At 60.7% G+C, this 26,967-nt stretch overlaps 3 protein-coding genes across 3 annotated transcripts; 1 reads left to right on the forward strand and 2 right to left on the reverse strand.

Annotated features, from left to right (window-relative positions):
* The first annotated feature begins 1,039 nt into the window (after nucleotides 1-1,039).
* Cldn6 (claudin 6) lies at nucleotides 1,040-1,705 on the forward strand. The gene has a single exon (XM_013011486.1). The coding sequence runs from the start codon at nucleotides 1,040-1,042 to the stop codon at nucleotides 1,703-1,705; it is 666 nt and encodes a 221-aa protein (XP_012866940.1).
* A 772-nt stretch (nucleotides 1,706-2,477) lies between these two features.
* Nucleotides 2,478-3,855, reverse strand: Cldn9 (claudin 9). Its single transcript, XM_013011465.1, has one exon. It carries the CDS (start codon nucleotides 3,505-3,507, stop codon nucleotides 2,854-2,856), a length of 654 nt encoding a protein of 217 aa, XP_012866919.1. The 5' UTR covers nucleotides 3,508-3,855; the 3' UTR covers nucleotides 2,478-2,853.
* Nucleotides 3,856-9,217: 5,362 nt separating this feature from the next.
* LOC105981884 (basic proline-rich protein-like) lies at nucleotides 9,218-20,467 on the reverse strand. Its single transcript, XM_013011234.1, has 31 exons — nucleotides 20,404-20,467; nucleotides 20,160-20,192; nucleotides 19,670-19,699; nucleotides 19,101-19,136; nucleotides 18,860-18,889; nucleotides 18,744-18,776; nucleotides 18,611-18,676; nucleotides 18,345-18,377; nucleotides 17,901-17,933; nucleotides 17,104-17,133; nucleotides 16,884-16,937; nucleotides 16,608-16,643; nucleotides 16,239-16,271; nucleotides 16,085-16,144; nucleotides 15,324-15,353; nucleotides 15,212-15,244; nucleotides 15,130-15,165; nucleotides 14,349-14,378; nucleotides 14,230-14,262; nucleotides 13,816-13,961; nucleotides 13,666-13,732; nucleotides 13,538-13,570; nucleotides 13,263-13,298; nucleotides 12,938-13,069; nucleotides 12,376-12,417; nucleotides 12,245-12,277; nucleotides 11,777-11,839; nucleotides 11,670-11,699; nucleotides 11,394-11,489; nucleotides 10,909-11,027; nucleotides 9,218-9,841 (listed from the first exon to the last, which is right to left on the reverse strand). Exons 1-31 carry the CDS (start codon nucleotides 20,465-20,467, stop codon nucleotides 9,218-9,220), a joined length of 2,154 nt encoding a protein of 717 aa, XP_012866688.1.
* Between the last annotated feature and the right edge of the window lie 6,500 nt (nucleotides 20,468-26,967).

Below are 26,967 nucleotides of genomic sequence, written 5' to 3' on the forward strand. Positions count from 1 at the left end.
GGCGCCCCGCGGGCCCGGAGAGGACGGTTCCACCGCGGCGCCGGGGACCCAGCTGGGCCTCTCCGTCGGGGGTACAGGGAGGTGGGGGGGCGAGGGTCCCCCGAGACCATAAGCCCGGCCTCCGGGGCCGGAGGGTAAGAGAGGAGGAAGTCAGGAACCGCCCACCGGCCACTGCCGGGCTGCCCCGGGCCTAGGCCCAAACCCTTCAGGAAAAGCCAAGGGTAATGGCGGTCTCCAGCGGGCCAGGGGCCGAGCTGGTCCCCTGTCCTCTCCGACGGGATGAGGGGGCGCAGGAGAGACACGGAACACACCCCCGCCAGTTTAGCTTCTCCTGGCAAAGATGCGTCCTGAGACCTTCGGTCTGAAGTGCTCAACAATACCCCAAACCTTGAGGACCTGTTCCTCGGCCCGGGGCGGAGGCCACGAGTCAGCAGGTGGCTTTGAGGAAGGAACTGCTTGGGGGTTTGAGTGTCTCTTCTCTCCTGTCCCTCCAGGCCTGGCTGGCAGGTGCCTCCCAGGTGAAGAACCCAGACACCTGCCTGGTCAGGGAGGAGATGGCTGTGGTGCGGGCGGGGCCTTGCTGGGACTCAAGGTGTACGCGATCTGAGAGCAATTCGGTTTGGGCCTTGCCTTGGGTGGGGAGGGAGAGCAGGATCTCCACTCTGCCTTTGGGAATTCCGCTGTCTTTCCATTCCTTTCTGCTGCTACACGAAGTGAGTTGAAAAGTACCTGTGTCCACGCACCGCGCTCTGTGAGTGAGAGCTTTACGCTATCACCTCTGTCCTTTGATTATTCACTGGGATAAATCAGTGCCTGTCATTTCACCAGGGGGGCGTTGATTAAAAGCCTGGCTTGTCCACCCAAAAATGATGTGTAGAGGATGTTTATCTCCTGTATTCCAAGACAGACAGACAGACTTCAGGATACAAGCTCTTGGTGTCCTGGTGATGGAACCAAAGCTGGCTAGTCGTTTGTTGTCTAGGCCGAACACTTGTTTGTTTTTGCCCCCCCCCCCGCAGTGCAGCCTCTGCACCTCACTATGGCGTCTTCTGGTCTGCAAATCCTGGGAATTGTCCTGACATTGCTGGGCTGGATAAAGGCCCTGGTGTCCTGCGCCCTGCCCATGTGGAAGGTGACCGCCTTCATCGGCAACAGCATCGTGGTGGCCCAGATCGTGTGGGAGGGGCTGTGGATGTCCTGCGTGGTGCAGAGCACCGGCCAGATGCAGTGTAAGGTGTACGACTCGCTCCTGGCGCTGCCCCAGGACCTGCAGGCTGCCAGGGCCCTCTGCGTCATCACGCTGCTCTTGTCCCTGTTCGGCCTGCTGATCTACCTCGCCGGCGCCAAGTGTACCACCTGTGTGGATGACAAGAACTCCAAGGCCCGTCTGGTGCTGACCTCTGGGATCATCTTTGTCCTCTCAGGCATCCTGACCCTCATCCCAGTCTGCTGGACAGCTCACGCCATCATCCAGGACTTCTATAACCCCCTGGTGGCTGAAGCTCAAAAGCGCGAGCTGGGGGCCTCCCTCTACCTGGGCTGGGCTGCCTCTGGCCTTCTGCTGCTGGGTGGGGGGCTCCTGTGCTGCACGTGCCCCTCAGGAGGGTCCCCGGTTGCCAATCATTACATGGCCCGCTACTCCACGTCGGCCCCCCATTCCCCGCCTCGGGGGCCCTCTGAGTACCCCACCAAGAATTACGTCTGACCTCCGTTGGCCTCTGAGATCAGCCACCGCGATGAGGCCCTCAGCACCTTGGGTGTTGGCTCTTAATACTCTCTGGGTTTGAGTGTCTGCTTTTATGGGCAGGGATAATCTTTTTAAACCCACTCAACAATTGAACCAAGATGGGAGAGAATCCCCCCCCCACCTTCTCCTCTTAGCCTTTCTCACCTTTTTTAACGGAATCAAACGGTGCTTTTGAGTTTCTGGATCTTTCTTTGCCGCGGACATCATCACCATCTTGGAAAGCCAACAGGAGTGAGCTGTGGAGCCGGCACAAAGGCTGCTTGCAGTTCTGCCTTTGTGGCCACCAGATGGCCTTGTCCCAGAGGCAGCCTCTGCTGCCCCCCCAAACCGGTAAAGGTGACCACACCCTTTGCCATCAGGCCTCTCCTCAGGCCTGTTAGGAGAGGCCATCAGTCACCCAAGAACTCTCCACCCCTGGCCCCCAAATCTGGTCCCCACGGCCCCATCCTGAGTCAGGTCCCGCTTGTGATATACACCCCGCCCCCAACCTCACCTTGACGCACGCATTTCACCCATTCACCACCTACACAAGGTTTTACTAAATAAAGCATTTTTTTAAATACGCCTTTGTTGTGTGTGGGGGCGGGATTCTCCACTGGGGAGATGGTGCGCAGGTGATTGACCCTTGCCCTGCCCAGCCTCACCCCGCCTCAGCGAGACCATCTACAGAGTAGGACCTGGAGCCGCAGAGGGAGGCAGGGAGGCTGGTTACAAATGCTCTTTTATTCTGGGGGTGGGGGGTGGGGGTGGGGAGCTGGACAGCCGGGCAGCCTGGGCCTCTTGATGGCAGTGGTGTTCCAGTGAATTTCAGGGCAGGGAGGGCAAACAGCTTTTACCCTTTGGGTTAAAAGCCCAGGTTCCCAGGGCCAGAAGCTTCCATACAGTTCTGTTCCAGCCACACGGCAGAAGAGGGTGGGGGGGCAGCGCACCCAAGCTTTCCTGCCTTCAGCACCGGGGCCACTGACGAGGTGGCCGAGCCGTGCCAGTCCTGGACGAGCCCGTGCCGCTTCCCTGGGGAGCAGGGCTGGTAGTAGAAGGAGAACGGTCGCGCCGAGGCCACGCGGAGGCCACGCGGGAGGTTGGGGCTCCTGGAGAAGGCTTCATCCTCACACGTAGTCCCTCTTGTCCAGCCCTGAGGCCCCTGAGCGGGAGGGGATGGAGTACCCCAGCCTGGGTCCACGGGGCCGCTCAATCTGGGGTGGGGGGCATGTGCAGCACAAGAGCCCCCCACCTAGCATGAGCAGGGCCGCTGCCGCCCAGCCCAGGTAGAGGGAGGCCCCCAGCTCCCTCTTGAGGGCCTCGGCCACCAGAGGGTTGTAGAAGTCCTGGATGATGGCGTGGGCTGTCCAGCAGACCGGGATGAGCACCAGGATGCCCGCCAGGAGGAGGATGACCCCGGCGGTGAGCACGATGCGGGCCTTGGCGCCCTCATCCTCCACGCAGGTGGTGCACTGGGCGCCCGTAATGGCCACCAACAGGCCCAGCAGCGCCAGCAGGAGGGCGACGACGCAGAGGGCCCTGGCGGCCTGCAGGTCCTGGGGCAGCGCCAGGAGCGAGTCGTACACCTTACACTGCATCTGGCCGGTGCTCTGCACCACGCAGGACATCCACAGCCCCTCCCACACGACCTGGGCCACCACGATGCTGTTGCCGATGAAGGCGGTCACCTTCCACAGGGGCAGGGCGCAGGACACCAGGGTCCCGAGCCAGCCCAGCACCGCCAGGGTCATGCCCAGAAGCTCAAGGCCAGTTGAAGCCATTTGGGGGGGTTAGATCTTCTCAGCCCCGGGCAGCCTGGTTGACTGGGAGCAGGGGTGACAAGCGCAGCGCAGGCTGGGGGGACTCTTGGTGCTGGCTTGGGGCCGGGACAGTCCTCACATCTGTGGGCCTCCAGGTAGTTGGTACTCACTGAATCCACGCTGGTCTCTAGATCCTCCTGGGCTGGGTGGCTCGTGTCCGCGTGGGGACCGATCACCCATGGACGGCTCTGGTTAAGTGTCCATGGAGTCACTAGACCCTTCTGGACCCTCCAACCTGCTGTGCGGCCGGGGCGGGCTCCGTCCTTTGTGCTGGCTGGCGCCGGCGCGGGTGCTGGCTGGGCAGCGTGCCCTTTGTGGTGCCACGGGGCCTCTGTGGCACCTGCTGCAGGTGGCGGGGGTTTTAAGACTCAGGCAGGGGAGGCGTGGAGCAAGGCCGGGGCTGTGATTGGGTGGTAGGACCTGAGGGATGAGGAGGAGGGGCCTTGGGCGCGTGGATTGGGGTGCCCTGAGGGTCAGTGGGGGGGCCCTGAGCTCAGGCAGGGCCAGGGGAGGAACGTCTTGGCTCATAGGAGAAAGGGATGAGCTGAGACACAGGGAAGGCGGGAAGACAATGAATCCGGTCTGGATGCTGAAGGCAGACAAGGCCTGGGCCTGAACCTGCCCCTGTCCCCTGCCACCTTCGCCCTGCCCCCCTCCCCACCCCCTTCCATGACGCCCCAGCTTCTGCCGCATTGCACCCCTTCTCAGAGCCCCACCTTGCCCCAGGAGCCTGGAATCTGATCTGCCTCCCGTCTCAGCTCAGTGGCCCAGCGGCTCCCGGGAGACGGCCCCGCCCGCACAGTTCCCCGGGCAACAGGTGCCTGGCGCCCAGCTCGGGTGGCATCGCTCTGGTGACGGCCTAGAAAACTGCCCCCCCCCAGCTCAGGTGTGCCTGCCCTTCCCCCACTGCAGAAACTGGGGGGAGGGGGCTGGACTGAGCCGGTAGTCCCGAGAGGCCAGGAAATGAAGAAACTGTTGTGTGGGAGGGCACACAGGGGCCTGGGGTCAGGAAGGGGGAAACAGGGACCCCAGGTCCAGGTGCAGCCTCAGACCTGGCTCTTAGGCGATGGAGACAGACGGCCTGGATCACCAGGGGAGACCCTCTGGGAAGCTGTAACTCCCCTGCAGGGCGCAGTCTGACAGTCACACAAATCATGGCTCAAGCCCCCAGCCCTCTAGCAGGGAGCATCGTAGAAAGCCAAGGCCCCTTGAAGTGGAGACCCCTTTGAGACCCCTCAAGGTGCTCACAAGCTCCAGAGAAACATATTCCCGCAGCGGTTCTCATTGGGGGTCTGTGAACTTCCCGAGGCCCATTCCTGGTTGCTAAGACCTAGACTAGTGGCGACTGTAATTATCTGAAAGGGAACGTGTTTCGTGTTTCACGGAGAGGAGGCCCTCAAAGGCCCAGCTGACCTCCAGCCTGACCTCCAGGGCTGACACGGCCACCACACAGCTATGGGGCAGGTCTGAGAGCCACCCCCCACCGTGTACCCCAGGACTTTGTAAAATCTCTGGTTCTGGGATTATTCGGATGGAACCCAGGGATGGGAGTGTGTTGGAGGACTTCCCCCACCAAAAACGGGGGGCGCTTGTCTGGAAGGTGGAGTGGGTTGGGGCGTCCTCCACCCCGATCTTGAGGCTCCCCGCAGGGAGGGGCTCCACCTGAACCTGGGGCTGGCCTGGGGCCCATCCCCCAGCCAGGCCAGAGGCGTGGATGGCCTCCTCCGAGGTTGTGTTTGGCCAGCTCATCCAGCTCCTGGGGCTTGGATTTCACAGGTGCTGGGGGAGCGCAGGGGGGCTGAGAAGAAGAGCAAATAGAGCCAGGCTGTCCGTGGGCTTCCCCAGCGACCTTCCAGGGGCTACCAGGAATCCCGCCACACAGGTTTGGGCAGGTATCTGGCCTGGGAGGCAAAGCCTGGGTCTCTCGAAGGGCCCACCAACACACACACACACACACACACACACACTGCTGTCTCCCCCACACACACACACTGCTGTCCCAACCCAACAGTCTCCCCGCTAGGCTCACAGTGACCTACTCACCCCATCCTGGCCCGGGACATTCCCAGATGGATGTAGAGTCCCGGGTCCCAGGGAAACTGGGACAGGTGCTTGCTTGGCCGTCGTGCGGTGTGTGTGGGGAGGTGGGGGCTGGGCAGCCCACTAGACCCCCACTAGACCAGGTAGCGGCTGCAGACACACAATAAAGCACTGTCCAAAAGACTCCCCCAAATGTGGAGCGCTCACCACAGACAAAGCAGAAACAGCTACTGTGGCGGGGCGGAACCCGCAGGCCACAGGAAGGCGTGTGCTGGGTGACGGGGACCCCTCGCTCGTGGTCACCTCCAGCCAGACTGGCCCTCAGGTGGCCCAAGGCTCGAGTCCGCCAAATGGGGCCTTCAATTTCCCGGGGGCCTGGCTGGGACGTTCTCTCTTTTAGGGTCCAGTCCAACTTAGCCAGACCTAACCTAGTTAGGTGTTGGGAACCAAAGGGTTAAGATAGGACCTAGCAGGGGAATTGATAGCGTCTGGAATGCCATTGATATGGAGAGGTGGGGCGTGGAGGAGCATTTAGCGATCCCCACCCCTCCCTCCGGGGGCCGGAAAGAGGTGGGGGGGGGAGCCCCTCCCCAGAGCAAGCCAACCTGGTGGGAAATTCGGGGAATAACAAAATAACTTCTCTTTGTGTGGTCTGGGAGGACAGAGGGGCTGGCTGGAAGGAGAAAACAGCTCGCTACCAGCCTGGAGTCACCCCCTTCTTCTGGAGGGGAAAGTGCGGCCCAGCCCGAGGACAGGGAGCGCCCCGGGGCAGCCGGCGCTCGGCCTGCAGGTGCACCGAGGCCCAGGTTCACCTGAGGAGGAGCAGAGCTCTAACCTCCCAACCCTCTGAAATATTCAGGTGAGGCCCGCAGGCCCCGCCGGCGGGTGCTGTGGGAACTGGGATTCCCTCGGGTCCCAGGTCTCCGCGGCCCAAGGCCCCGCCCCCCGCAGAGCCTCCCCTCCCCGCTCCATTCCCTTGCTGTGAACCTGATGGTCAGAGACAGGCCATCTCCACTCTGTCTGCATCCCAGGCAGACAGAGCACAGTGCCCTTGGCTTTCCTTTAGTAGTAGGCAGCAGGCTGGACTCTCACCCAGGACCACCCTGGGCCGGTCACACGTGCCCTGTGCAGGTGTCTCTTGGGTGTGGCGTTGGAAGCCCCGCCCCACCCCCAGGGCCTCTTTCTTAGGTGAGCACCTTACATTTGGGGCATCACTGTAGGGATGGAGTCAGGCAGGTACTTTGTTAAAATCCTAAGGGCAGTTTCACTTGAAAACACGGACGGGCCCTTGGACTGGGTAACAATTAACTTTATTATCAGTGGTAACCATCAGCTTCCCAGCTTGGGGGCGGGGCTCCGGTCTTTTCAGAGGACATTCTTTGTCCCTCCTTGACTGACTGAGCTGAGGGGGGAAGGTGGGCAGGCAGCAGGCCAAGCAGTGGGGAAGGACAGGCACTTCATTTTCTTCTGCTCGTCAGATCAGCTGCAGGGGCCCCTGCCCAAGAAATGGCTCTAGGGGTACCCAAGGTCCCAGCTCAGTGAGGGGCAGGGCCTACGACACCAGAAGCTCTTTTTCCTTCTTTCTTTCCTTCTTTTTCTTTCTTTCTTCTGTGTGAGTGTGTGTGTGTGAGTGAATTCAGGGCCTGGGCACTGTCCTTGAGCTTTTGTGCTCAAGGCTAGCACTCTACCACTTGAGCCACTACTCCATTTCTGGCTTTTTTTTTTTTTTTTTTGAGTGAACTGGAGATAAGAGTCTCACAGACTTTCCTGCCCTGGCTGGCTTCAAACCATGATCCTCCGATTTCAGCCTCTTGAGTAGCTAGCACTACAGGGGTGAGCCACGGGCACCTAGCTTCTTTTTCTTTTTCAGGCTGGCCGTGAACTCTTAGAATCTTCCATCTTAGTCTCCTGAATGTCCAGATTGCAGCGGAGCACGAGCATGCCCTGTTCACAGGAAATTCTGGGTTGACAGGAAGATGAGCCAGCCCCACAAGGGAGAGGACACCTCCTCTATGGACTGTGCGGCGCCCACAATCCAGGTGGACCCTGGGAATGTGACCTCATCTGGTACAAAATGAAGGCTCTTCAGACAAAATCGGTGTGGACGGAGTGTGCCAGGAGCAACGGCAAAGGTCCTTGTGAGAGAGAACCAGGCAAAATGGGAATGGACCCAGAGAAGAAGCCTGTGAGAGGGGCAGAGACCAGAGTGTTACAGTCACAAGCCAAGGGTGGCCCAAAGCCATCACAGGGCCCTTCCCTAGTACTCACAGAGGAAGCAGCGCCTGCCAAGCCTTCACTCTGTATTTCTGACATCCAGAACTGTAAGAGAAAAAAAAATTCTGTTGTCTTAGGCCACTCAGTGCTTGTAATTTGGTAACTGTGGTCACAGAAAACTCATATACTACCCTTCTTGCTGGTGGGTCCCAGGATCTCAGAGGTCCCCCAAGGTCGAGGTTGGCTTCCTGATACTACTCCCGAGCGGCTGCAGAAGAGCCCGGGAGCTGGCATCCGCCTGGTTACCTGAGCCCAGGCCACCAGGGGAACAAAGAGAACTTTATATCGAAGTGTACTGGCTGCACAGAAACTGGCAGTGTGGGGGTGGAAGGCCAGTAAAAGGCTGGAGACAGGAGTTTCCATGGAGGCCCCGGAGCTTTCCTGTCCAAGGGATGACTTCACAGCCATTGGCCCAGTATCGACTGTCTATCAACGCTCACGAGGCACAGCAGGCCCCAGGATGGGTTTCAGCTGAGAAGGAAGGTCAGCGTTTCCGAACATAAGGAGAAAAAGGCCTTCATGACATCCAGACCCTTTGTAAAGGGACATTAGACCTGTGGATGCTGGCTGATGCATGCCACCGAAACTGCATCTTCTTTCCTTTCTTAGGGGTCATTGGGTCTTGAACTCTGGGTCTGGGCCCTGTCCCTGAGCTATTTCCACTCAAAGCTAGCACTCTACCGCTTTGGCCACAGCACCACTTCCATTTTTTTCTTTTCTTTTCTTTCTGGTGGTTAATTGGAGATAAGAGTCTCACAGACTTTTCTGCTCTGGCTGACTTCAAATCACCCTCCTCAGAGCTTCGCCTCCAGAGGAGCTGGGAACAGGCCGGTGAGCCACTGGGGCCCGACTTCATCTTCTCGATCCCGGTTTCCTTCCACGTGTCCTGAGCACTGGGATGGACTGCAGCAAACGGAAATGGAAGAAAGCCCCATTTTGTTTTTGCTTTCCCTTCCAGTCCTGGGGTTTGAACTCAGGGCCTGGGCGCTGTCCCTAAGCTTTTTCCGCTCCACGTCAATGATCTACCACTTGAGCCGCGGCTCCACTTCCGGCTTTATGGTGGTTCACTTAAGACTATGAGTGTCGTCGGCTTGGTGCTCAGGTTGGCTTCGAACTGCGATCTTCAGCTCTAAGCCTCCCGGGCAGCCAGGGTGACAGGCATGCGCCGCAGACCACGGCTCGCCGGCCCCTTCATCTTAAAACGACCTTGTCAGACTTGAGGTTTCCCCCCCACACCCCCAAACCCGGGCGCCTCCCTGACCCCGCAGCCGGGCTCGGGCCCGTGATCTGAATCTGGGGGTGCCACCTCGGGCTCCCTACTCACCCCGCGCTGCCCGGTGGTCGGGAGGCCCCGAGGTCAGCTGGGCGGCCACAGGAAGAAGTACGGGGGCGGCGGCGGGAGCGCGGGGCGCGGCCAGGGCGCGCGGGGCGCGGGCGGCGCCAGCGGGCCGCAGGGCGCGGGCCGCGCGGGCAGCGGCGGCAGCGGCCGCGGGGAGGCCTCGCCCAGCAGCGGCGGGCGGCCGCGCGCGCCCACGGGCAGCGGCGCGGCGGCGGCGGCGGCCTCGGGCAGCGGCGGCAGCGGCAGGTGCGCGGGCGGCGGCGCGGGCGCGGGCAGGCGCGGCAGGCCCTGCAGGGCGAGGGCGGCGCGGGGCGGCGCGGGCGCGCAGGCCTCGGGCGGCAGCTCCGGCAGCGCCAGGTGGGCGAGGGGCCCCCACGGAGCCAGCAGCTCGGGCCGCAGCGGCAGCGCGGGCAGCGGCGGCAGCTCGGCCTGGGCGAGCGCCGAGGGCGGCGGGGGGCCCGCGGTCAGGCCGGCCGGGAGCCCCGGCAGCGGGGGGTGCGGCAGGGACGGCCCGGGCGGCGGGGAGGGCGGCAGCGACCCGCGGGTCCGGCTCAGCCGGGGGTGCGCGCGGGAGAACCGCGGGTGCGAGCGCGAGCGGGGCAGCCCCGTAGCCAGTTGGCCGCCGCCGGCCGCCCCAGGGCCCTATCGGCACCGCTTTCCGCGACCTCGGGCCGGGGACGCGGAGGCCCGGCGCCACCGGCACCACCCCAGCCAATTGGAGGCGCCTGACTGGATGCTCCAGCCAATCAGGAGCCAGTGCGCCTGTCGTTTCCCCCCCCCAGCTATCCTTAGCAGCCAATCAGAAGCAGCAGCGCGCTTCCGTCACGTGCTCCCGCCCCGCGCGGTGCGGGTCTCTGCGTCCCTCCGGTTGCTGAGAGCCGGCTGGGTGCACGCGCGGTGTGCGCCCCCACCTGGCCGGGTGGGGTACCGCCTGGAGCCCGGGCGGCCCTGCTTTGGTTGCTGTTTACCCTTAGTGACCCTTATAACCTTATAAATCAAGGTTTCTGTAAGATAACTGAGTTTTCATTCCAGTTGTCTTATAGAAAAGACCACACAGTTCTGGAGCCGCGTTTGTGGACAGTGGACAGCACTTGAAGTTCCTAAGGATTGTAAATGACAGATGGCAGAGACTGGGCGCAGGGGAAGTGGAGGGAGACGAGGGAAAGCGACGGAGGGAATCTGATCAAGTACACTGTGTGTCAGGTACGCCTGTGATCCTACCCACTCCGGAGGCCAAGGTGAGTGCGTGCCTGAGAACAGATGTTGAGTTTGTTGAGTTCTCACTGTCTCCCTCCCACCTGGGCCCTGGCACACCACCACGTTGGTGTTTGTTGAATGAATGAACGAGATGCTGAGTGGTTGCTGCCAGCCCCTGCTATCTTCATACCCCAGCCAGCACCTCCGAGGCACCCCGAGGCGATCAAAGAAGCACACTGCATTTATTAATACTTCAGCCAGAGGGAGACCCCACACCAGGCAGCGCCAGAGACTAAGTTCCCAGGTCCCGCCTTCTTTGCCCTGGGTGCCAGGCGGTGATGCCGAGGCCTGGAGGATGGGCAGAGGACTGGCTCCAGTGCTCATTATTTTCCAAGAGGGTATCAGCCTAGGAAGAGGTAGAGTGAGTGAGCACTCGGGAGAGCAGGGCCCCGCTGAGTCCTGCCTCTGGTCAGAGTTCACACTCTAGTTTGAGAGTTTGCTGTCCCACAAACACTGGGAATGTGCAGCTGGGGGGGGCGGGGACAATGGCATTGGTGGATCATGTGTTCCTTCTCACCTTCATAGGCATTTTCCAGATGGCTACTGGCACCTGGCTTCACCTCAGGGTCCCCTATTGTACAGAAAACAAATCAGGGGCTCCTGGATCACCAGATAACTTCTGCCTACCCAACTTCCCCCTTGAGTACCAGCAGATTTCACACTCACCAAAGGGCCCCAGACCCAGCTCTGGCCCCAGCTGACCATATGGTCCTGGGAAGAAGGAAGGACTGAGCTCCATGACCTGCTCTCCTCTGCCTGTGTTTGTCCAGCATTCAGGCTGGCACCCACCTGTGCCTCTTCCCTCCTGCCTCCTTCCCTCCATTTTCTCTGCCAAGAGTTCTGACCCTCCCTCTCCACAGGGACGTGGGGTGGACCTGGACTCAGAACCCTGATTTCTCCTCGACCACACCCCACCCTTCCACATACACCCCATTACCTGGCTGACTCCCAACTCCTGCATATCTGTATCCTGGCTTCATGCCAGTCTCCCAGGGCCGGAGGGCTGGCCAGGGAGAGGCCTGTGGTGGCAGACCTGTGGGGGACAGTGGACATTGGCCACTCTGCACCCCCCCCATGCTAGACACTTGGGAGGCCCCAGCTCCTCCAGAACCTGGAGGTATGACTTTAGAGTACCCAAGAACCTCCTCTCTATATTTTGTAAGAGATCCTACTTATTTCTGTTCGGTCTCTGGCCACGTCCCTTCTAACTCACCGTTCCGAAAGCCAGTGAGCCCAGGGAATGCTGGAGGAGGAAAGCAGATCAGAGATGACGGGAGTCTCCCTGGCCTCCCCTCACCCCCATGTTAGCCCACCAGGTACCTGGTGGTGGGCGGGTCTCAGGGAAAAGCCCAGCTCCCAGAGCTCCAGTCCCATAATTAAAACCTGTAGGGGAGAGGAGAAAATGGCGCATGGAAGGCCAGAGGACCGGCAGTAGTGACAGGATGTACCGCCCACCCGACTCCATGTTCAGAGGCAACTTTAAGGTGGCCTCAGAGGCTGCCCCCTCCACCTGAATCACTCTCCCACTTGCCTTTCCAACTACCCGCCCTGCCACCACCTCCAGGATTTCATCCCCTTAGACAATTTCTGAGCCTGCTTTCTTTCCCCCTGGCTCAGACCATTCTACCATCTTCTGAGGGCGTGGGGCTGCAGCCACCATAACAGCTGACTGAGTAGCAAATGTATGTTATATAAGTAAGAAAAGAGATGGAAAAATGGAGCTGAAGAGGGGCGTGCCATGGTGGAGATGTCAGCCTGAGCCTGAGCTGGCCATCTAGCAGGGCTCACCGACTTTCTGCAGCCTGAGGCCACCACCAAAGCCTGGGAAGAGAGGAGACCGTGGGTCAGAGATGGCCCCAGCTTTGCCAGGCCTTTTCCTGGGGTGGAGGGAGAAGGAAGAGCAGGAGAAACATTCTCACCCGGTTCTGCCCCTGGTCGGTAACCATTGGGAGGCTGGTAACCTGTGAAGGGTGTGGAGGTGAGTGCTAGAGGATGGAGACCTCCTCTGGCTCCTTAGAGGCCGAGAATGAATGTAAGGGGCTGCCCCTATCCACAGAGTAGAGACTAGAAAAAGAAAGCTTAGGAGACAGCAAGAGAAATTAAGGGTCAACTCTGGGAGGAACTTCCTAGGACAGCTGAGCCGCTGAGACAGCCCCACAGCGGAGGGACTGTAGTCTCACATGGAGACAAGCAAGGGCTTGTCCCTCTGAGATACGGGGCCTGGCAACGGACAGACTCACACCTGCTTTCTGAGGTTTCGGTCCCCACTGGACAGCCGGGGTTGGTGCTAGGAAAAAAGTTGGGGGACAGGAGTGAGCCCACACAGGGCTGAAGCCTGCCGTAGAACTACCCTGCCGGAGGGCACTGTCGTCTCTGAGCCTCGGTGTAGAGTGACATGGCGGGGTGGCCAGGGGGCCGGGCCCAGCCCCTCCCGGGCCAGGGCCTCCAGTGCCCTCCCCCAACCCCCCACTCCACACTCACCTGGGAACTGGCCGTTCTGTACTGCGGGAGGGGGCTGGGATTTCAGGCCCCAGCCACCCACTTTTTCTGAAGGGACAGCTGGAGTGGGAGGCCTGGGGAGCAGCCGGGGGATGACCCCCCGATGGCAAGGCCCTGAATGGGGGGCGGGAGGCAAGGTGTGGGGAGTGAGCCCCAGGCTGCCAGGGGGCCCTGGTCCGCTAAGCTACAGCCTGCAACCCTTGCAGGGGAGGACAAGTAGGCAGTGGCGGGCGGGGGGGGGCATCCTCCACCTTCCAGCCACCCCCTCCTCCCTCCTGGTCCACCAGCCTGGTCTCAGCGGCCTCACCTGGCTGGGCCGCCAGCCCATTCCCATTGGCATAACCTGGAGAAGAGTGGGGAAGCGAGGGGCAGGATGCGAGGATGCAGAAGAGATGAGATGTGGGGTCCTCCCACCCCCTTCCAGGCCCTGGGGGAGACAGCCCGGGCCTCGGCACACCCCACGTTCTCCTCGGCTGAGCCCCCGGCCGTGCCCTGGCATGGGCCCTGGGAGGGAGGGCAAGCAGGCCAGGTCCCCTGGGGAGATACCAGCGCAGGCAGGAAGAAGGACCGAGTGGAACTCACCTGGTTTGGGAGGTTTTGTGCCCCGTCCCAGGCCTGGAGAAAGATGGGGGGTGACAGGCAGGTGCACCCCTCCCGTCCGCCAGGTCCGCCTCTGCCCGTGGTGCCCTGGCCCCTGCCGCCTCCCGCACTGCGCCCGCTCACCTGGCTGAGCGCCCGCATCAGCGAAGGCCCCGGCTCCCAGCCCGGTCCTGTGCCCTGCGGAGACAGAGTGGGGTTGGGAAGGGAGGGGCTTTTAGGGGTAGTAGGGAGTTTCTGGGGTGTTGTGCCCTCCCCAGTGCCTTAGAGAAGCGCTGGCGAGTAGGTTGGCAGCCCACGATGCCTTCTCGGACCCCGTCCGGGCCCCCCAGCCTCCCACCACCAACGGGCACTGCAGGGCAAGTGGCGCACAGCAAGAGGCTGAGAGGCACAAGGGCGTTTTTCGGTTCTGGTAGGAGTGGGGGGCAAGGAGGGGGGCTCAGACCGGGCCACTCCCTCCCCAAAAGGAGCCCTGGCTTAGGTGGAGAAGAAAAGGGTCAACCAGAAACCTGGGGTACCAGAGACACCTGGGGTGCGCACGCAGGGGTGCGGTCCCCCCCCCCGCAGCGCCTCTCATCTGTCTGCACGCCCAGCCCGGGCCCAGGTCCTGGCAGCACAGAGGGAGGGCGTGGGGGGGCAGGGCTCAGGGCTGGGGACACAGCAGACACAGGGCTCACCTGGTTTCTGGGGCTTCGTGTCCCCTCCATAGCCTGCAGGAGAGAGGGAGAAGGTAAGGGGCGAAGGGTGAGGAGCTCCCCACCTCTGGGGGTCCTCAGACCCCGGACTCTGCCCCTACCTGGGCCGTAGCCATTCCGCGTGGTAGGAGCTGTGGGGAGGTGAGGAAGAAGCTGCAGCCCTGTCTAGGGGGGCTCGCGGGGTCCCCAGCCCCCCATGGGCCCCTTTGCCCCTCAGCTTCCATTCACCATGAAGCAAAGGCTTCTCCTCAGAGCCGGGCACAGCCCCCCCCCCATGCACAGGGGCAGCGGGGACGTAGGGACACGGGCCAGCCTCTCACCTGGCCCCTGAGGCCGCATGCCCACTCCTAGGCCTGGAGCGAGGCAGAGAGAGGCCATTGTGGGTGGGGCAGCCGCCGGAACCCCCAGACTCCAGCCCTCCACCTGCCCAGGCCCCTGGGCCAGCCACACACACCTGGCCAGGCTCCCAGTCCATTCCCGTGACTGTATCCTGGGGGAGGGGGAGAGGCATGAGGGGGGGTGGGGTTCAGGAGGAGGCAGCTCGGAGACGGGAGTGTGGGGGTAGGGGGTGTCTCTCAAACAGACTCAAAGCATGGGAGGCAAAGGGGAGCAGGGGAGGCACCCCAGTCCCTGTGGAGAGGGAGGGAGGCGTGATGGGGTGTATGGTCAGAGCTCCAAGCACCTTTTGCAGCTATTCTGAGGATGAGGATGTGTGGGGGAGGGGAGGAGGGGGAAGGCAGGGGAAAGGAGGGACCCACGCCAGGTGTCACCCCCAGGGGCTTGAGGGTCAGGCATTCTGAGACTCCCTCCCCAAGCCCCCTCCTCTGAGGCTGGGGAGGGACGGGGCTGTAGGCATGCCGAACCCCCAGACGGCACTCCTACCTGGCTGGGCTCCAAGCCCATTCCTGCTCCCAAATCCTGGGGCACAGAGGCAGAGGGGTGTGGGTGAGGGGAGGGGGCTCACCTGGTTTCTGGGGCTTCATGCCTCCTCCGTATCCTGGGAAGGAGACAGGGAGCAGGTGAGGGACCTGGGGTCCCCATCTCCAAGCCTCCCTCAAACCCAGCTCTGTCCTTACCTGGTCCGTAGCCATTCTGAGAGGCAGGGCCTAGGGAGGGAAAGGAAGGGGCTCTGAACTCCGGCTGGTGGTCACGGGCTCTGCCCTTCTCCCTGTCTGCCCCAAAGGAGCCGGTCCCTGAGTAGCCAAATCCTGCCCACATGGTGGACAATGACTTCTTCCGACCTCTGCCCCTCCCCTCCCCCACTGGCTCTGCTGACCCCGCCCTCTCTGGCCTTCCCCCCTTCTCCCTGCCGCTCGCTCTCTTGACTGGACTCCCAGGAAGGTGGTGACTCCTGGCCTTCACCTCCCTCTTGGGAGCCCTGGATGCCACATCTAGCTGCCAGGTCCTTGGATGTCACAACCAGTGAGGAAGACAGCCTTCTACTTCACCAACACTCGCTAGACCTGTAATTCCTGAACTTGGGAGGTAAAGGCAGGAGAATGGCTGTGTCCAGGCCAGCCTGAGCTATGGAGTGAAACTGTCTTAAAAAAGGGGAGGGGGGGGTGCTGGGCGCCGGTGGCTCACACCTGTCACCCTAGCTACTCAGGAGGCTGAGATCTGAAGATTGCGGTTCAAAGCCAGCCCGGGCAGGAAAGTCCATGAGACTCTTATCTCCAATAAACCACTAGAAAACCAGACGTGGTGCTGTGGCTCAAGTGGCAGAGCGCTTGCCTTGAGCTGAAGAGCTGAGGGACAGCGCCCAGAAGGAGAGCCTGTCAGGCTGGCCTATCAGCGCCTCCGCCCCGGGAGCCCCGCCCACTCAGAACCCAGGCCTCACCTGGTGGAGTTCCAGCTCTGAGGAGGGCACCGGCCCCCATCCCGTTCCCATTCCCCAGCCCTGGGGAGACAGAGCAAAAGGGGGTCAAAGGGGGAATCTGGGTCCAGGAGATGCACAGGCAGACTGCAGGAAGATGATACCAGGAGGACCTCACCTGGCTTCTGGGGTTTTCTGCCCCCTCCAAAGCCTGGGGGAGAGATGAACAGGTGAGGGTCCATCTTTGGGTATCCCCTGGAAACAGCCCTGGGCTGCCCCCTCCACCCTCACACCCTCTACACCGATTGGCACTGCAGGACCGGATGGGGTGGGAGGGGCGGGAGGGGGACAGGGAGTGTGCATGTTCTCCGTGTCTCCCTCATCCGGCCCCTTGGGCCTGCCCGCCAGCCTTGTGAGTTCCCTTTCAGTCCTGATCGAGGCCTTCGATTGGACCTTTCGTTCTCAGCCCATGGACTGAGCTTTCAAGCCCAGCCTGGCACAGGGGTAGACCCTGGGGGCGGCGGGGAGGGCTGGGGGCTGCCCTCACCTGGCTGGACCCCCAGGCCGTTTCCATTGCTGAGTCCTGGAGGGAAAGTGGGGTGTGAACAGACCAAGAGCGGACTTCGAAGCACAAGCCCACCCGTGGTTGGGACCACAACACATGGTGTCTGGGGCTCCCTGCCAGCCCCCAAGCCTGAGTGGAGACCCGGAGAGGCTGAGCCACGAGCAAGTCCTCAGTCCCCTTCTAGAGATGGCCTCTGGCCTCCCCTAGATCCTCCCCCTCCCCGGTTTCGGCCTCGCCACCTGGGTGAGGCGCTCTCACCTGGCTGGGCTCTGCCTCCGGGGAAGGCCGGGGCTTGCATCCCGTGCCCGTTGCCTTTGGGAGTCAGACAGGAAGGAGCAGGGTCAGGCCAGGCCTCGCCACGCAAGGTGTGGACGGGACCACTGCTGTGAGGTTTCCCACCTCCTCCCATGCCGGAGGAAAGGATGGGGACCAAGCTCCGCAGAGCCCCAAACCCTCACACATGCCCCCCTTCTCCTACCTGGTCCATGGCCGTTCTGAGGTGCAGGGGCTGCGAGGAAAGAGAGAGGCAGAAGCTGGAGCCTGGCTGGTATGAGACCAGGTCATGGTAGTCTAGACAGTAGTCTACACAGCTTCGTGTGAGTGTGAGTGTGTGTGTGTGTGTGTGTGTGTGTGCGCGCGCGCGCATGCACGTACCAGGTCCTGGAACTCAGGGCCTGGGCACTGTTCTCAATTTTTTAGGCTGGTGCTCTACCACCCGAGCCACAGCTCCACTTCTGGCTTTCTACTAAGTCAGTTGCAGGTGAGTCTCCCAGACTTTCCTGCTGGGACTGGCTTCAAAATGTGATCCTCAGCCAGGCGCTGGTGGCTCACGCCTGTAATCCTAACTATTCAGGAGGCTGACATCTGTGAATGGCAGTTCAAAGCCAGCCTGGGCAGGAAAGTCCTCGAGACTCTTGTCTCCAACAAACCACCAGGAAATGGGAAGTGGCGCTGTGGCTCAAGTGGTAGAGCGCTAGTCTTGTGCTGAAGAGCTGAGGGACAGCGCCCAGGCCCAGAGTTCAAGCCCCAGTGCCCGGCTGGTGCAAGTTCATGTGGTATTCTCCCTACAGCAGGCCTCTGTGACCCAGGCAGCTCTTGCCTCCAGAAATATGCCCAGAGAACAGCCTGGAGCATTCCTGCCCAGGGCTGAGACCATGTCTCAAAAGGCCAAGCACAGGACCAGTCTCTACAAACATAATGCAAACCAAGGCAGGGCCGGGGCAGGAAGAGTCAGCCGTAGAGATGAGCATGGGGCGGGGCGGGGCCTCCGCTCACCTGGCTTCTGAGGTTTCACGCTCCCACCTAGGCCTAGATGAGAAAGAAGGAGATTTATCACGGACTCCGGGCGACCCCTCCCCAGCCATTCTCCACTGCCAGGACTCCCCATCCCTGGAAAAGTACTGACGCCCAAACTAGTTCTGCCCTCAAAACCTGGGGAGACTGTGGTGGGTGCTAAGCCATGGGGTGGACAGGCCTGGGTGGGGGACACAGATAGAAATGGGCAGGTCTAGAAGACATGGGAGGCTGAACCCCTGTCCTCCCTCCAGAAGCAGCCCCAGGCCCCTGGGTGTTCCCGCCGGCCTCACCTGGCTGCAGTCCCGGCCCTGGGAAAGGCCCTGCTCCCTGTCCTGGGGGACAGAGTCGATGGAAGAATGAGCAGGCGGCTAGGACTTCAGAGGGACACAGGGACAGAGGGACAGGCACACGGCGGACACCTACCTGGTTTCTGGGGCTTCGGACCCCCTCCAAACCCTGGGGAGAGAGGTGGAGGAGCTATGGGGATGCCAGAGGACCCAGCCTCCTCGGGGCACCTCGTTTCACAGCCATTCTGAGCAGGGGGGTCTGAGGGGAGCACTAGGGGGTGTCCGGGGCTTTTGTCTCTTCCCCAAACCCAGCACCAGAACCCCCCATCTCCGTCCCGTCCCCCTTCATGGAGTCCCCAGTCTGCCCTCCTCAGGGCCCCCCCACCTCTGCCAGCGCCCCACCTGGCTGCAGGGCAGCTCCGGGGAAGGCCGCCGCCTCCGGCCCGCCGCCATGCCTGTGCCCAAAGCCTGCGCAGACAGGGAAGGGCAGTCAGGGAGGGGTGAGGGCGCCGGGGCAGGGTCCCAGGGGACTCACCTGTCTTCTGAGGCTTCACTCCTGCCGCAACACCTGCAGACGAGACAAGGGTCAGCCCCGGGGCTGAGGGGTCCCCCCCCCATCCTGGTTCTAGGCTTCCCTTGGCTGCTCTTTACCTCCTCCATAGCCATTCTGAGCCGGAAGGCCTGAGGGGAGAGGGGGAGAGGCGGGGAGGTGTGGGGCCCCACAGGGGCCTTAGATTCCTCAGCCAGAACCCAGCAAACCCACAGGGCTCCCTACCTCCCTCCAGCCTTCAGTGGTCCCGTCCCTCCCCTCTGAGGCTGGGGGTGGGGGGAGGGAGAGGACACCTGGGCCCTGACCCTCCCTCCTGGGTGCTCTGCCCCCCCCCAGTCTCACCTAGTTGGGCTCCCAGACCATTTCCATTTCTGAATCCTGGGGGACAGGAGGAGGAGTGTGAGGGGACAGGGCTCCCCTGACTTCTGGGGCCCAGTGTGCCTGGAGGACATGTGGAGGCCACACAGGACCCCCTGTGTTTCTTTTCCTCTCTCTTCTCGGTGCTGGGATTTGAACTCATGACCTGGAGCTTGCTAGGCAGGCGCTCTACCCTCCATTCCCCCAGCCCTTTCTTGCTTCCTTATTTTTCACGTAGGATCGTGCATTTTTATCCTAGATGGCCGCAGACAGAGCCTCCTACCCTTGCTTCTCACATAGCTGGAATTACAGATGTGAATCATCATGTCTGGCTTGTTGGTGGAGATAGGGTCGTGATAACATTTTGCCCAGGCTGGCTTGGAACCCCAGTCCTCCGGATCTCTGCCTCCCCTGTTTCCGGGTTTACAAATCTGCATCTCCACACCCGGCCCATGGCCCCCATGATAACTGCTGCTGCCCTGCTCCCCCTTTGTGGGGGAGAGAGACCAGAAGTACCCCACTCCCTGCCCCAGACTCCCCCCTTCTGCCCTCACCTGCTCCAAGACGGCTGGGGGAGCCATAGCCTGGGGGGAGGGAAATGAGAAGTTTAGCTTTTGGGGGACTGGGGGGGTGGGGGGAGAAGGGAAGAACTCAGGAGTGTCAAGAAGGGTCAAGTGTGCAAGCCACCTTCCCTCTCTGGGCCTCAGTTTCCCCACTGGTCACAGGAGGGGTGAGGACAGACCAGGTGTGTAGTCTGAAGGTAGCACAGAGAAAGGCATCTCAACTGTACCCCAGGGGGTCGAGGGCAGAGTCCATTCACCCCTCTTCATCACAGCCCACACCTCTCCCTGCTGATTCTTTTTTGTTTTGTTTTTTTGTCAGTCATGGGGCTCAGCACCAGCTCGGACCCCTTCCATCTGTCCTCCCTACCAGTAAGTGGATTGACGGTTAGGAGACAGGGTCCCGGGGCCGAGGAACGTCCAGGATAGGCCCAGCGAGCTCCAAGATCCTCCGGGACCCCAGGTGTCCAGAGGAAGGGCTTACCTTGTCCCAGGCCAGGAGAGATTGGGGGCAGCCCTGGGGAAGCGAGGTATGCCGCTCAGGACTAGGCCTCAGAAGCTGAGGGGCCCATCTCTTCAGGACCCCGAGCGCTCCCTGTCTGAAATCCCCAGCCCAGGCCCCCCATGACCCAACTTTCTCTGGATCTGGAAGCCCAGCGTCTGGTCCATGCTGTGTGACACCCCCCCCCCAGCCCCTCAGCTGCCTCGGCCCCGCCTCCTGCCCTCACCGCCTTGCTGGCTGTCAGGAGTCAGGCAGAGCAGCAGAAAGGCTGTGCAGGCCCAGGTGCCCATGACGCCAGCAGGAATGGGAGGGCTGGGCAGCCTTTGGGTTTTTAAACACCCCTGTTAGTGGGGGCCCTCACCCGGGCCCCCCAGCCGTGAGGGGCTTTCTGCCTATAGACCCCAGGAGGCCAGTTCCCCACCTTCCCCAGCAGCAGGGAAGTCGTCTGGCCTCCCGGACCTCCTCTCTGCATACTCCTCATCCATCATGGGTGCTGACAGCTAAGAGAGGGCCTCCACCTGTCCCTCCCTCCCAGGGCTCCTCCACCCGTCAGTGATCGGGCCCTGGCGCCAGGCCTGGAGGGCTCAGATGTCCCCTCAGCAGCTGGCAAGGGGCACGCTGGCACCCCAGGCCCAGCCCAAACACAGCTGGAGAGAGATAGAGTGGGAGCCAGGGCCAGAAACGTGTGGGCGTCACTGGCACTGAGCTCAGAAAGAGTTACTGTGCTATGCAGGGAGACAGCGGGGAGCTGCAGAGGCCAGGGAAGATCAGAAGCTGTCTGACAGGTGCAGGCTGTCCTCAGGGATCCCGTCTGATCCCAACATCTCCTGGACCACACAGGAGACAGGCCTTTTGTCCTGGATGGGCAGGATGGGCTCTGAGAAACCCCAAGCCTTCAACCCGAGTCATGCGTCTCCTCCCATGAGCAATGCGCGCACACACACACACACACACACACACACGCACACACACACACGCCGATGGATCACCTTGTACTCAGGCTGTCCAAGAGTCCTGTTGTTCTTGAAAGTGTACAGACTCAGGGTGTGCTGCTTGGGATGGGTGGGGGCTGGCTGCAGAGTGGTGCTTGGGGTCTGGGCGCAGCCCTCACACTTTGGGGGAAGGTGGAGGGGCCTGGAGCCAGGCTGTGTGCAGGGGGTCTGGCAGGCAGGGAGGAAGAGGAAAGCTGGGGTAGGGGGGTCTAGACAGGCGCCAGGCCTCTCCAGACCCAAGGAGAGTCTGCGGACCCCCACGGAGCTGGCTGCAGCTAGCACCGACTCAGCCCCCAGCCCCTGGGTCCAAGTCCAGAAGGCCCCCACCCTGCCTGTCTGCTGCGCCTCCAGGAGCTGTTGGCTGAGGAAGGCAGAGTAAGGGTCTAGAAAACACCTTCAGTAGCCGGGCACCGGTGGCTCACGCCTGTCATCCTAGCTACCCGGGAGGCTGAAATCTGACAATCCCAGTTCAAAGCCAGCCCAGGCAGGAAAGTCCACCAGGAACCAGAAGGGGCGCTGTGGCTCAAGTGGTAGAGGGCTCACTTTGAGCTGAAGAGCTGAGGGACAGCGCCCAGGCCCAGAGTTCAAGCCCCACGACCAACCAAAAAAAAAAACACTTTCAGTGAGGGACAGAGCCAGTCTTGGTGTGGAACCCCTGAGTCCACTACATCTACAGGCCAGCCCAGCCACCAGCATATGGGAGGGCTAATGCCAGCCCCCCTCATTCCACGGCCAGCCCCCTCACACCACACCTCACCTCCCTCCTGGCTCCGCCTCCCCAGCAGCTGTACCCAATTGCTGTCATCTCTCCCCCCACACAAGAACTCAAACCCAGGGGCTGGGAAGGTGGCTCAGTGGTAGAGCACTTGCCTTGCATGCATGAGGCCCTGGGTCCGATTCCTCAGCACCACATAAGCAAAAAGCCGGAAGTGGTGCTGTGGCTCAAGTGGTAGAGTGCTAGCCCTGAGCTGAAGAGCTGAGGGACAGCGCCCAGGCCCAGAGTTCAGGCCCCACGACTGGACCCCCCCAAAAAAAAGAACTCAAACCCACAGTTATGTGCACAGCCAGGTCCAGGGCACCCCTCACCCACCTTTTCTTTCTTTTCCTTTTTGTCAGTCGTGGGGTTTGAACTCTGGGCCTGGGTGCTGTTCTCAGTTCTTCAGCTCAAGGCGAGCACTCTACCACTTCAGCCACAGTCCCACTTCTGATTTGCTGCTGGTTTATTGGAGATAAGAGTCTCACAGATTTTCCTGCCCGGGTTGGCTTTGAACCGTGATTCTCAGATCTCAGCCTCCTGAGTAGCTAGGATGGCGGGGGTGAGCCACCGGCGCCCAGCCCCCCCCAGCTTTGCAGGACGCCCCTCTGCTGACCCCCTGCAGTCCAGCGCCCAGTGTGCAGCCTCCTTCTCTGCCCCACAGCCAGGAGGTTGGATTTCCCAGTGGTCACTGCGAGGGACACAGGGGTGGCTCCTACCCCCAGCTGCTGCCGGAGCCCAGGACGGCTGGGGGGGCCTTCCTGCCAGCCCACCTGCGCTTGCCCCTTGGCCACGGCCATGGCTTCCTGGTCTCCCCACCTCCCCACCAAGGCAGCTGAGTTTCCTGGGGGTCATCAGGCTTGGCGCTGGGTTGAAGAGAAGTTCAGATGCCTACTTGATCTGGCTTGGCACCCTGGGCAGGAACCCAGCCTTCCTGGACGTCCCTCCTTTAAGGGGTGCGGTGAGGGGTGATGGTACGAGCCCCTCGGGCAGGGGCTATAAAGACATCCTTGTTTCACGGGGGGGGGGGATAAGAGAGGCAGAGGGAAAGCATTCATGTGGAGGCTGTGACTCCTAAGTGGATGGAGGCTGAACCCACGCAATCCAAAAGGCCAAGTCTACTCATTGGGTAGTTTTTTGTTGTTGTTGTCTGTTTCATGGTGCAGATACTGGGTCTTGAACTCAGGGCTTGGGCACTGTCCCTGAGCTATTTCGCTCAGTTGAACTCCACTTCGTGCTTTTTGCTGGCTAATTGGAGATAAGAGTTTCACAGACTTAACCTGCTTACTTCGAACCATGATCCTTAGACCCCAGCCTCCTGAGTAGCTGAGATTTCACAGCACCCTGTTCTTAGGGGCTCGGCCTACTCGGTGCCGGCTACAAGCCAGGTGCCTTGAGACCTGAGATACTAGCCAGGGCCTTCCTACACAGCCTGGGGGCCCAGGAGTACAGCCATGGAGGGAATCATGCACGGGATGTCAGGAAAGCTTGGCCGGGAAGAGGCAGACAGGGAGACTCAGAGGGGCTACACGGGAGGTACAGGCCGAGTGCTTGCTTAGCCACTGCCAGGCTGCCGGGGTGCTGGCATGGACCTGTGGAAAATGCCAGACAGCCAGGGCTAACTCAACAGCCGCTTAAGAGCAGCAAATCACCATTCTCACCCCCAGCACAGCCAAGCCCTCAGCTCACCCACACCCAGTTCCACCCAGGCTGGGTCAGCCCGAGAGCACAAGACCTGGGTGCCTAGAAAGCCCAAGGCAGAGCCCTGGCCTGGGCTATCAGGTACGGTGGCCTAATGAGGACACGGGTCATGCTGGGTGCCAGGGGCTCAGGCCTGTAATCCTAGCTGATTTGAGGATCATAGTTCAAAGCCAGCCCAGGCAGGAAAGTCCATGAGACTCTTATCTCCGATTAGTCACCAGGAAACCGGAAGTGGCACTGTGGCTCAAGTGGTAGAGCGCTTGTCTTGAGCTAAAAGGCTGAGGGACAGCGCCCAGACCTAGAGTTCAAGCCCCATTAAAAAAAAAAAAAGAGGACATGGGTCAGGCTCTGAGCCACTCTGAGGGGCTGGATTGGGACCGAAGACAAAGTGACAGCTGGGTTTGTGGAAGTGTAGGACAGAGGCTCAGGAAGTATACTGCCTAAAATGGCACTGCCGGTGTCAAAGGATTCTCAGCCAGCTGCTGGGCCCCTGTGAGGGTGGGAACTGGGGGGACAGCTGGAGGGGGGACGAGGCGCCTGGGGGCAGACGCCTTCTGCACCCGCAGCTGTGAGCTGTCGCCTGGCCTCCCACCCCCGCTCTGCCCCCACGCCACCTCCCTCTGGACAGCCCTTTAGCCCGGCCTGAGCTTCAGCTTCGCTGGTCTGCCCCGGCCACACCTGCCTGGGCGTTCCCCAGGCCCTGGCCTGGTGCAAGGCTTGACCCCCTTCTCCCCACCCACCCACCAGTTCACTGAAACCTCAGCAAGTGTGAACTACAGACTCTGAGAAGCACACCCACAAATGCACAGCAGAGCAAATACTTAGCCACCAGAGCAGAATGTGGCCAGTCTTCAGAAGCGCCCACCTCCTTCCCAGCTGACGTGATTTCCCCTGTTTGTTTTGTTGTCACTTTATGCAGTCTGTGGTCCCCTCAGGCTCTGCCCCCACCCCCTACCCTGAAGTCCGAGGTGCTGTTGCAGCCAATGGACACACGGGGGCCCACGGGGCCCGCCGAGCCTGGAGGGAGGGGATCCTGTGAATCCAACAGCTGGACACGGTTCCCAGAGTTCCCTGGGCCCAGAGCTTTGGTTCTGACCCCTGGGATCACAGGCCTCCGCCTCTGTGACCTGGGGTTTGTGTGGTTCCTGAACCCTCTCCAGAGGCCTTCTTTTGGTCCTGGCAGCTGTCTTGAAAACTGTAAAACATTGGGCTGGGAAGGTGGCTTAGTGGTAGAGTGCTTGCCTAGCACAGGTGAAGCCCTAGGTTCGATTCCTCAGTACCACATACACAGAAAAAGCCAGAAATAGCGCTGTGGCTCATGTGGTAGAGTGCTAGCCTTGAGCAAAAGAAACTCACAGACAGTGCCCAGGTCCTGAGTTCAAGTCCCAAGACTGGCAAAACATAAAAAGACAAAAACAAAATCATTCAGATGTGTGCTTGTGCACATTCATTCTCCCAGGCAGTGCTCCTGCCTGAGAGGAGGGAGCAATTTTAGTCTCCTATTTTACACATGCTGAGGTTGTGGCACGAAAGGAACCCCGTTCGGACTTTCCCTGCACCACAGAATTCAGTAACACATTACATTTATTAGAAGTGTGATTTTAAATGCCTTTTTGTTTTAGTTTTTGGCTTGCTTTCTTCTTTTAGGGCTGGGGGGATTGAACCCAAGGCCTTGTGCATGCTATAGGCAATTGCTTTACCACTGAGCTACATCTCCAGTCCTTCTCCTTTTTCTTTTTTTGCCAGTCCTGGGGCTTGAACTCAGGGCCTGGGCACTGTCCATGAGCTTCTTTTGATCAAGGCTGGCACTCTACTATATGAGCCACAACACCACTTCCAGCTTTTTTCTGTGTATGTGGTACTGAGGGATCCAACCCGGGCTTCACACATGCTAGGTAAGCACTCTACCACTAAGCCACACTCCCAGCCCAGTTCTCTTTTGAGACTAGATCATCCATGTGTAGCTCAGGCTGGCCTTGAACTCACCACCCTCCTACCTCAGACTCCCAAGTAGTGGAATTACAGGCATGTAACACCAAGCTTTTTTTTTTTTTGGGTCCGGTCGTGGGGCCTGAACTCTGGGCTTGGGAGCTGTCCCTCAGCTTTTCAGCTCAAGGATAGCGCTCTACTACTTGAGCCACAGTGCCACTTCCGGCTTTTTTCTTTTTGCTTATGTGGAGCTGATGAGTCGAACCCAGGGCCTCAGGCAAGTGCTCTACCACTGAGCCACCTTCCCAGCCCCCTTTTTTTTTTTTTTTTTTAAGACAAGGTCTAACTATATTTTCTAGGCTGTCCTCCAACTTCTGGGCTCAAGTGGTCTTCCTGTTTCAGTCTCTTAAATACTTGGGTTATAGGCTTATACCACAGTACAGGCTGATGCTTTTTGTTGTTGTTGTTGTTGTAAATCAGACTTTGAGGGCTGAGAAGTTTCGAAGGAGCCTGTTTTGCAAAAGGGGCTGGCAGAAGTCGCTCTGGGCAGCTGGTCCCACGGGTGTCTGGGCCAGCCTGAGTCACCGGGAGGTGGCTGCCCGAGATGCTAATAGAAAAGGAGGTACGTGGAGGTAGGCTTTAGCCCAGCACTGGGTCTTGAGTATAACCCGGTGCCTCACCACCCTCAATGCTAATCCTTGAGAGGGAGACTGATCTGGGAAGGTTGGCACCCTATTACACAATCACCAGCCCCCTCCAGGAAGAGGCAAGGCCCACCCCAGCTTGCTCTGTGTATAAGCGCTTTAAGGGGATCAGCGCAGCATCACCTGCTCTGTTCTTCCAAGAGAGACTAATCCGATGCTCAGAAAAGCCCAGCTGGTTACCTGTAGGTCATTCAGCCTCAGCGGCCTCGGGAGGCCTCAGCTGAGCCGGAGGATAGCGTGTGTACCACCGGACTCTAGGCACCCGCACAGGCGATCGCAGGGTGCCCCAGGGGAGGGACACAAAGCTGAACCTTCACTGGACATTTAAAGACTATGGATTGACACGAACTCCAGGAAATAGAGATAAAATAAAGAACTGTCTGTTCAGAGGGCTTCCAGGAAGAGGCGGCATTTCATGCCCCCGCCTGCACCGTGGGGGAAAGTGGGGTGCGTCTCCCCTCAGGCACTCGGCCGGTCAGGAGGGCGCTGGGCCCGGGGGTCAGCACTGGACCTGGTGCGCGCGGCCCCGCCCCGGCCTGGCCTCCCAGGCCCAGCGCTGCGGCCGCTCCTTTTACGGACTCCAGAATCAAGGCAGTCCAGCGAGGACAGCGGGTGTCGGAACCAGGGTCTGGAGGCCGCTGGGAGTCGGGAACTGAGCGGGGTGGGGCGTGAGGCGCCGGGCAGACTCCGCGCAGCCGGCCGGCTCGCCG

The sequence above is a fragment of the Dipodomys ordii genome, unplaced genomic scaffold (assembly GCF_000151885.1).
Source record: "Dipodomys ordii isolate 6190 unplaced genomic scaffold, Dord_2.0 Scaffold14, whole genome shotgun sequence".
NCBI lineage: Eukaryota > Metazoa > Chordata > Mammalia > Rodentia > Heteromyidae > Dipodomys > Dipodomys ordii.

Coding starts and splice junctions, on each gene's coding strand:
- Cldn6 (XM_013011486.1), top strand. CDS start 1,040: ATGGCGTCTTCTGGTCTGCAAATCCTGGGAATTGTCCTGACATTGCTG.
- Cldn9 (XM_013011465.1), bottom strand. CDS start 3,507: ATGGCTTCAACTGGCCTTGAGCTTCTGGGCATGACCCTGGCGGTGCTG.
- LOC105981884 (XM_013011234.1), bottom strand. CDS start 20,467: ATGGGCACCTGGGCCTGCACAGCCTTTCTGCTGCTCTGCCTGACTCCT. Junction 18,677..18,743: donor AGTGAAGCCTCAGAAGACAG/GTGAGTCCCCTG, acceptor CTGTCTGCGCAG/GCTTTGGGCACAGGCATGGC. Junction 12,418..12,937: donor ACAGAACGGCCAGTTCCCAG/GTGAGTGTGGAG, acceptor CACCCTTCACAG/GTTACCAGCCTCCCAATGGT.